Source organism: Castanea sativa, chromosome 5 (assembly GCF_040712315.1).
Source record: "Castanea sativa cultivar Marrone di Chiusa Pesio chromosome 5, ASM4071231v1".
NCBI classification, from domain to species: domain Eukaryota; kingdom Viridiplantae; phylum Streptophyta; class Magnoliopsida; order Fagales; family Fagaceae; genus Castanea; species Castanea sativa.
Genome location: NC_134017.1, coordinates 596,673 through 606,699, shown reverse-complemented (window position 1 = coordinate 606,699; position 10,027 = coordinate 596,673). Strand labels below are relative to the sequence as shown.

Here is a 10,027-nt window from a genome sequence, read left to right as displayed (position 1 = left end):
CAATACAACTAGCAACGTCGAGAGGTAATTTTGAATAGGCTTATATGGAGCACAATTTAAGTGCGGGGAGTTCTTCACAATGTTGCATTGGTATTGCCAAAGCCTTAATGCCCCAATCCATATAAAACCTGATGATATGGAGGTTATTCATGTTTATGAGTTTCGAACTTAGTGGCACAAGACTTTCCACTTATATGTGGTTGACTTAATTTGTTGTCATCATTATAATATGTAAGATATTTACATACAAGAATTGTTTGATAATTAATAGGGGTAATTGCAGTTAACCCACTTGTGGTTTGGCTGGTTTTAACTAAGTCTACTCGTGGTTTAAAAAATGTCACTTAACCTACTTGAGGTACATTCCGTTAGACATCCGTAACCCACCTCTTCCTTTTCATCGTTAAAAATACGGGTAATACCATTGGGCCTTCAAGACATAAACATCCTGGACAAAATACATCACCACAAGACACAAAATAAGCATATTTTTACCACCTGTTAAGCATTAAACATCCTGGAAAAAATACATCACCACAACACACAAAATAAACCTATTTTTACCACCTGTTAAGCATCCACACATTGACCACAACAAATAAACACAGCAAAATATATTATAAAACCTGGACAAAGAGCACAACACAACTAACAACACACAAAATCCTATTTTCACCACCTGTGACTTATTAAAATAGCCACACATTGACTACCCAAAAATTAACACAACAAAATAACCTAGACAAAATAGCAAAACACAATACACAAACATGCCTATTTTTACCACCTGGCAGTAAGCCAGTAGCTCAACAAAGATGGATTTATCTTTATGAAAGTTTATGTCATAGAGCTTGTTAGAGGTTGCATTTAATTTTTTAATTCATTTAAAAAAAAAACATTTGGGCCTTTCTTTTTTTCTTTTATTAGATCAGGCCCTTTTTCACATAAGAAAAAAAAGAAAAAAAGAAAAGAAAAAGATCCAACCCTTTCCCCTTTTAATCTATAATGTTCAAACCCAAACTCATTCATTTTATTTTTAGAATAAGTCAGTATAATTAAAGTAATTACTAATTAGATATCTAATTAACCTAATTAAACTTAAATCTAATTTAACTATAAAAGCAAAAGGTAAAAACCCTACCCAGTACCCACAACCCACTTTCTTCCTCACAGCCTCCACTCTTCAGATATTCAAAGAAAAAAAAAAAAAAAAAAAAAAAAAGCCTCCACTCTTAGAGTTCAACCCTCAGCCCCTCCTCAGATCCTAAAGGCCAATAGAATAGGACCAAAATTTTATGATTGTTTATTTAATATATTTATTTTTTCTCGAATATGAGTCAAGTTCGAGTTTGTCACCAAATTAGTTTATGAGTTCAGACTTCATTCATTTTATTGCCAAATAATGTCATACTTGTTCACAAGTTACTTGGTTAATTTATTATTTTATCATACATAGTAACACAACAACTAAACTAGTTTATCCCTTTCAAATCTAAGCTAATACTTAATACCTAAATTATAGTTGAAATTATATTATTTGAGTTAATTAAATAAAATATTTTCATATATGAACTTACAAAAATTAGACTCCCCAACCTTGTATTGTTAAAAAAATATATATAACTCTCCCTATAAAAATGGACTAGTTACATCAATATAAATTTAAAAAAAAAAATAATTTTATACCTAATGAACTTATTTACAAACTTACATGATCCGATCTAAATTCTATTTGAATATATCTTTAGACATAGATACATAATTATATGTATACATAAATTGAGTCTTATATATACAAAATTGTTCACAAACACATTAATATATTTGAATTAGGTTTTTTGATAATGGAGCTTGTAGCTCATTTATTAAATAAACAACTATAATTTTTGATTTTAGGAAAAATTCTTAGGTACTTCCGGAGCACGGAAAAATTGTGCTCCCTCCTCTCACATTTATGGTGGACCCCACCATAAATTTAATGAGCGGACTCTACCATGAATGTGAGCGGAAGGAGCACCATTCTCTATACTTCGAGAGTACCTAAGAATTACTCTGTTTTTAGAACCGATCCATAAATTGTTTATAAATAATCCGGTTAATTTATATCCTTATCCAATGGTCTCTTGAAACTTGCCATATTTAAATTGAGTCTCATATTCACAAACACATAATAATATATTTGACATAGGCATGGTTCAAACTTGGATTATTTGCTAAATAAAGGAACATTTTGTGGCCTGCAATTGTACATAAATATTCTCTAAACGCGGTCGTTTCATAAAGAGCAAAACGTGCCGTTTTTGTCTTCTCCCAACAGCCAAACAAAATCTGAAGGCGCTTGTAGAAGAAGTCCAATGGCCTCCGCTCCACGCCTCCACATGCCACCTCCACACGTCGGCCTTCCTGTACCGGCCTCCACACGCCGGCCTTCCTACGCCGGCCTCCACACGCCGGTATCCACACGCCGGCCTCCCTACGCCGGCCTAATCTTTTTATTCTCACGGAGTCAATGTGACACTCTCTCTCTCTCTCTAATTTCTCCATAGTTTCTTCTCTTTTTTATATTTTCTGGGTTTGTTTAATATTGAATCAATGCTATTTTTTCAATTTTTATGTGCAAATAAAGAAAAAACCCATGTGCTTGGTTGTTTATATTCTGGGTTTTTTTTTTTTTTTTTTTTTTTTCTATGTTCACTCTCACTCTCACTCTCACACTCACATTCACATTCAATCCCCAACCTCATATTTCCAGGTGAAGTCAACCCTCTTTCCCTCCTTAATCCACTGTTTGGTTCCCAAGAAAGTTTAAAGAAAAAAGAAAAAGAAAAAAAGTTTGCATGCAACTTTACATTTATTTTAAATTGTAAAAAGTTTGATTTTTGGGTGGTGGGTGTTTGTACTTTGTACTTGTTTTCAGGTCCTAAACCCAGTTTCGTGGAAAAGCTGGCGAGACGTGGTGGCAAATCATCAAGAATCGCTTGCTGCTCTTCAAAGCCTGAGTCTGAGACTGAGACTGAGAACCAAAAGACTAGAAATAGAATTGTGAAAGAGAAGAGCGTTTCGGTGATTCTATTGGCTGGAGGGAAGGGCAAAAGGATGGGAGTAAGTCTTTTTCCTTTTCAATTCACCTTCTTCATCATCTCACTCCATTTATCTCTATTCAATTCGTTTTATTTAGCCATCCCCAGTTCATCTTTTTGTTGAATACTTATAAAAAATTTGGTCTTTATTGAAAGGAATTGTGTTAAATTGCTTATATACCAATTCTGTCAATCCTTGATATCACAATCTACCTCCACTTACATCCCTCATGTTCTCAATTCCTTTCAACTATTTTTGAGTTTTGAAATTGAACTGTAATACTCCTCTGTGGTGTCATCAGTAGTCCTTGATAAATTACCACTTGGCTCCATCTCCATACGTGGGAATGGGATTTTTAAATAAGAGGTAGAGTGAAGAGAAGGTTCGAACTCAAAACCACTTGCTCTATTGCCATGATAAACAACTGCTTAGATGAGCAAGCTGACATTAATTTGATTTATCAGCCAATGCAATGCTGTTAGCATTAGGCTTCTGTTTGATCTAACGCATAGCCTTTTGTATTCTGCTTCATTTTAAATGTTATTCTTCTGTCATCTTAAATTTTCCCGACTAGATAATTAACATCCATTTCAAGAATATATAGTTCCATAGGAATGCATTGCCTTCACACTTTATATTATTCATACTGTTAATTGTGTCATTGTTATCTTTGAGATGATGTATGGTTTTGTATCTTTTTGCATATACATACATACATTCATGCATGTGTGTGTATGGTGTTTATATGTAGCACACTACACATCTCACATATGTACTTCCGTTTTCTTCATTATCAATATTTTTTCTATTCCTCATCTGCCACATGATGAATCTATTATGTTTTTGCAAGTAGGCGAGCATGCCAAAGCAGTATCTTCCGCTTTTAGGCCAACCAATTGCTTTGTATAGGTAAATGGAAGCAGCTCAATTTCTATATGAATGTCTTATTCCCATCGCATGGGGTTGGCTTCAAATTCTTCTAGAGGACTTGTGGAAAGTTATCCTCTCATGACAATTGAAAGTATTTGGTCATATCAATATGCCATTTATGTTTCATTTATTGAATGGATGGGATGCATTATTCTAGTTGACTATCAATTTAGCCATTTGGGGAAAAAAAAAATGCACAACGTGAAAGCTTGCTTTAAACTTTCATTCAAACCATAAATGCAAGTTTTTATTCTAGAACTTATCGTTGCAGTCAATATCTAGTGACTAAAGATTTGATCTGATTCATGTTTTTATAGTTCTAGGTGTAAGACCTCCTAGGTGTGACACAGATGTAGGTTTGTCTCCCAAGGAAACTTTAAGATGGGTACCTTAAGTATTATTTGTGTGCTTTTACACTCATTGTTCATTGATTCATTTTCTTATGAAGTAATTATATTCTGACTTCTTGCAGTTTTTACACTTTCTCACGATTGATTGAAGTGAAAGAAATCATTGTAGTTTGTGATCCCTCCTACAAGGACATTTTTGAAGGTTTCAGATCTCTTTCCTCTCTTCTCTTCTCCTCTCACTCTCTCACCTTTTGGACCTTAGCAGACTTCCTTTGTATAGCATATTGCTATTACTTGACTGTGTTTTATCCTGTTGGTTCTAGTACTGGAGGAGATATTCAAACTAAAGTTTTTTTTTTCTTAGGAACCAAAGAGAATATTCATGTGGAACTTAAATTCACACTCCCTGGAAAGGAAAGACAAGATTCTGTCTACAGTGGACTTCAGGTACTTCAGACTGCCCCTCCCCCCCCCCCCCCCCCACCCCTCACACAAGAAGATTTTAGTTACTGGCACAGCTTTTTTAATTTTAAGTCTCTCAAATGGCACTTTCTCCTTCCATAAAAATAGGATTTAGGGGAGGTTGTTGATGTTGGTTTACATGTTGTGTGAGTTCTTCAATAAGCCCACATTAACTCCTAATAATACCATAAATTTGTAAGCTGATGCTGTGAACTTATGTATTAAATGGTTACGTTAGGTTTGATGACCCCTTTCATTTTACGTTGAATTTGTTTGATTATCAATGATGCTGCTTCTGTTTTCAGGCGGTTGATTTGAACTCAGAGCTTGTTTGTGTCCATGATTCTGCCAGACCTTTGGTATCATCAGGAGATACAGAAAAGGTTAGACTTTGTTCTAGACTTATCTAGCGTGCTAACTTTAGTTGTTAAAATCATTAGTGGTCATCAAATGCACTGTTTTCTAAGAGATCTATGCCTACAATCTGGATAATTCCCAAATCTTAAACTTACAGGCAATTTCTCTTGGAGGTTGGATTTTATTTTTTTTGAATTGAGGATTCCACCTCAATTACTTACAGGCAATTTCTCTTACGTTTATACTGTGTACATTTTAAGAAATATTGATACCCTTGCCATTTGCCTTGCTTACAACCACTACAATAATATAGATGAAAGGATTTGAAGTCACAGTTATGAAGAAGTCAAAACTTGATCAAATATGCTAAGTTTAGAAATGATCTACAACTTGCATGTGTTCCAAGGGAGTTACAATGACTGGTTGCCATTATTATACCCTAACAGCTTAAATTTTTGGGAGAATTGATAATTTAATCATTATATCCAACTCTTATTATCTGAAGGATCACATGCAGATGCAACTGATTGGGGGAAAAAAGAAAAGAGGATTTAGTGTGCATACTAGAAGGTAGTTTCTAACTTGACTGATGGCCCAAATTTTAATAGCTTTTGAGGGTCAGTAGAAAAGACTAATCTCAATGCATTGAGTGGAAGAAATCATGAGACCTAGACTACCTTGTAGATCTATAGAGTAGGTATCAAAAGATATCTTGTACAAAATTGACAGGTCTCAAATGCACACTATTCTGATAATATTTAAGAGTACCTATTGAGTTTTCCAAAATTGCTTCAGATTATATCTCCTGCTCTCCCTCCCAATCTCACTTTTCCAGCTATAACCTTACAATTTTGATATCTTTTGTTCCAAAATATGGCTTTTAACGATAGAGGATGATTGGACTGATCAATTGTTTGTTTCTAGGTTCTTAAAGATGGTTGGCTGAATGGAGCAGCTGTACTTGGTGTTCCTGTAAAAGCTACAATCAAAGAGGTACCGATTAATTGTAGATTGCCCCTGGGCCTTTATTCCTTTTTTCCCCCCCTGTTTTTTTATACCTACCCCCCCCCCCCCCCCCCAAAAAAAAAGAGTGTAATGAAGATAATTTATTTGAGGCTCTTAAATTTTTTAGAACAAAGATCAATTTAAAATTACATTTTTCCATAAAAACTGATAATTCTGTTAAATTTTCATTATTTACGAAGTTCTATTGAATTGTATTTATGATTCAGATAAGTGTATAGCTAATTTTGAATGAGATTCATGTATTTTTGTTTTTCCCAGAATGAATTCTTCCTATATGGTGTTTTCTTCTAGTTATAGCACTCTGCTATTGTCATTTTCTTCTCTATATTGTTGTGGAATTTCTGTTTTCCATATCTTGTAATTCAATTTAAAAAGATATTGTCTTAATTCAGCGTAGCCCTAATGTCAGTAGAGCCAAGGTCAGTAGTTCGAATCTCCCCCACCCTTGAACTTTGGGACAAAACTTACTTATCAAAAAAGATAGTGTCTTAATTCTGTAGCATACTTTCTTAATCTTGTTCCTAATTTGTTGCATCTATAATTTAATTTCTCATGGATTACATATTTCTAAATTTAGTTTCTTGCCTTGTCTCCTATAGTGTCAACATCCATATCCTTGCCATACTCACACATGAGTTTGGATCTCTTCCTTTTTCCTAAATGGTACTCTAGGTATCTCATAGCCATTATTCTTGCAATCTTGCTATGTTCCTGTTTATATCTAGTTTTACCAAGGTTATACCTCCTCTGCTGTGACTGATACACATACTTATGTCCCATTGGTTGTTTGTGATGATGAAATTGGTGCAACTTTTTGGCCTTTTACATTTATTGTGGGTGCACCATTTCAATTTACCTTTTTGTTATTGCTAGTAAAAGATTGTGCATAGAAGAGTACTTCGGTTTAGTCTATTTTGGTGTCATTCCCTAAATTGTTTCTTGCATTATATAAAACATTTGGTGTATAGAACAAACTCTTCGTACCAACCATTATGTTTCTGTTCTTCATTTAACACATAGAAGTTCACATTATGTTTCTGTGAGTTTTAATATCTTTTATTGACGTGGTTCCCTACATTTATGCATATTATCAACTTGATTAGGAAATAAGTTTTCTCCACCAATTGACCTTGTGAAGATTCAAAGTTATTTCCTGATCTTTGTGCAGGCAAACCATGAATCTTTTGTAGTAAGAACTCTGGACAGGAAAACACTTTGGGAAATGCAAACCCCACAGGTTTAATGTCGAAAGCATATGTCTTTATTTTAATAATTTTTGTAGTTCTAAATGAGCTTATTTAGGTAAATAATAACATTGCTGCGTAATTACTCTCTTTTTACAGGTGATTAAACCTGAGTTACTTAAAAAAGGTTTTGAGCTTGTAAATAGGTACTTCAGAATTCATTTTCTTATATTATTTTTTTCCTCATAGTTGAAATGTATTTTATAGTTCACATTTCATAAGTATGTTGTATACTCTCTGTTCATAAAATTTAATCGTACCTGTTTGTTAGTGTAATACAAGACAATGTGATGTTTTTCAAACCTTTGGTGCAACTCTACATTTGAACATAATTTTCAAATTTTATTTAGTAAAAAAATGCATACCAGATGGATCTTTTGAAAGAGCATGTCTTCCTGATCTGCACATCAATTCAATGGGAAATGTTACTGTATTTTAAGTGCACTTCCCAGTTAATAATTACAGTAATAGTTTCTTACTATTTGCATTTTTTTTTTTGGGGGTACTTTAAAATCTTCAAACACATATTAGCTAGTAAGAAACTATTGCTGTAACTACAGAGTGCCTACATTTCCAGTAAATATGACTTCATATCATCCTTTCAATACTGTGTTTGTACCTATGCAATGAATGCTTCTTGATGTTGAACATTTCTTTTTCAAGAACAGCCTTTGGCAAGGGAATCATTAATTGTAATTATTTTCTCTTAAAATTCTAAGTAATCAAATTCTAAGAATTTTACAGAGAAGGACTTGAAGTCACGGATGACGTATCAATTGTAGAGCACCTCAAGCATCCTGTATACATCACTCAAGGATCTTATACCAACATCAAGGTACTGAAACTTTCTATTATGATATTTATCTACAAAATTGATTTATCATAAAGAATTCTTGAAAGGTGGAAATTCAATCTTTTAATACAGACCTCATTTTGAGCTTTAGTTATTTCTTAATATATTTGAAAGTTTATTCTATGTAAGAGAGAAGGGCAATCTCATCTATTTGGACTGTAAATCATTTTGCCGGGATTGTTTTGCAGGTCACAACCCCAGATGATTTATTGCTTGCAGAGAGAATATTGAATATGAGCCCTGGAGAGTCTTCTTAGTTGGCCTGATTACTTGGGCTTAATTTTGTATTTCATTGTTGTACAATTCTGAGGGCAACCTTTGTTGTATATCAATTTTTTAAATTATTGATAAAGAGAAAATTTATTGAATAAGTTGAGAGGCACAAAAAGCAAAAACCTAAAAGCAAGGATACCACTAGGCTTGATTATGTTTTAGCAATAGTACATAATCTTTGGTTCAAGTTTCCTTTAGAGCTTTAATACCGTTTAGCTTTATTGGTGTTTAATAGCACTGCAATGAATAATAAATTAGAAGTAAGAAATCTATCCTAGGACTGTTCTATTATGTTCAAATCCAAAGGTTTAATATGAGGTGCACCAGTCTTATTAAAACTAGTCATAGACACTACTGCGTACCCTTGGTGTAGTGGTCACTCTACAAGTATAAGTACTTGTGGAGTGTGGAGGGTAAAGGCCGGGGTTCAAATTTTCAAGAGGGAGTTTCATACACATATACACTTAAATTATGCTAAAGTAGAATTTTTATCTTATAAAAATAAAAAATAAAAAAAAGTCAGACTCATGCAATGAGCAAAAAAAATTGACAATTTGGTTTTTTGTTAAGTGAAAAATGAAATAAGTAAATGTTGTGAGATTTATAAGGGTTAGTCCTAAACTCTTCCGAAAATGATATTATTTTCTAACAAAGTATAGTTGATCTGCACATCTATATAATTTGGGTGTTGGCATGTGAGTGTATTTCTTTATCTCCCTTCTTCTCCTATATATAGGTGTGTGTGTGTTTCTCAACAAAAAAAAAAAAAAAAGTATAGTTGATACAGTAACTTAGATTTTCTAAAATAAGTTATCTATATTTATTAATTGAAAGTGTTTTAAATTTTGTAAGGATTTTTTTATCTTCAAAGAAACATAATGCATTTCAAAAATATAAGACTGTAATATGTGATTAGAAACTGTTTCTAGTACTTCTTACAAGCAATTCATTTTTTATTTGTTTTGAATGACTTAAAGAAGAAGAAAATATAAATAAATTCATCACTTATATTAGGAGAAAAAAATATAAGACTTTTACATATTTGATAATAAAACAACTTCTCTTTATACACAAATCTCTTATCTTAGAGCATTGCCAAAATGGATTGAATGGACATGGACTAAAATAAAGCTAAAATGGACATGGACATGGACATGGACTAAGTAAATGTAGCTCAATAGAAGTGTTGCAACAATAAATATTATGTTTCAGTTTTTAGATAATATATAGATGACAAAATAAGATAGAAGCAGAACCCTTTCGCTTAGTGAACTGTGAAAGACAAAGATAAGTGGATCAAAAACAGCTTTCAGATTACCACCTGCAATAACAACCGTGATACATTTCCGTTCAGAAATAAAATAGAAATAGTGAACTTGCATGTGTACTAATTACAGTACATAACTGCATTTTACCATTCTTCCCTAGGCTATGTCCAAAAATATTAATTA

General features: G+C 33.0%; 1 protein-coding gene across 1 annotated transcript; it reads left to right on the top strand.

Moving 5' to 3' along the window:
- Positions 1 to 2,228: 2,228 nt before the first annotated feature.
- On the top strand, positions 2,229 to 8,674 carry LOC142637432 (2-C-methyl-D-erythritol 4-phosphate cytidylyltransferase, chloroplastic). Its single transcript, XM_075811710.1, has 11 exons — positions 2,229 to 2,511; positions 2,918 to 3,102; positions 3,935 to 3,990; positions 4,484 to 4,563; positions 4,726 to 4,808; positions 5,129 to 5,206; positions 6,105 to 6,173; positions 7,375 to 7,443; positions 7,550 to 7,596; positions 8,195 to 8,285; positions 8,492 to 8,674. Exons 1-11 carry the CDS (start codon positions 2,355 to 2,357, stop codon positions 8,558 to 8,560), a joined length of 984 nt encoding a protein of 327 aa, XP_075667825.1. The 5' UTR covers positions 2,229 to 2,354; the 3' UTR covers positions 8,561 to 8,674.
- Positions 8,675 to 10,027: the final 1,353 nt, after the last annotated feature.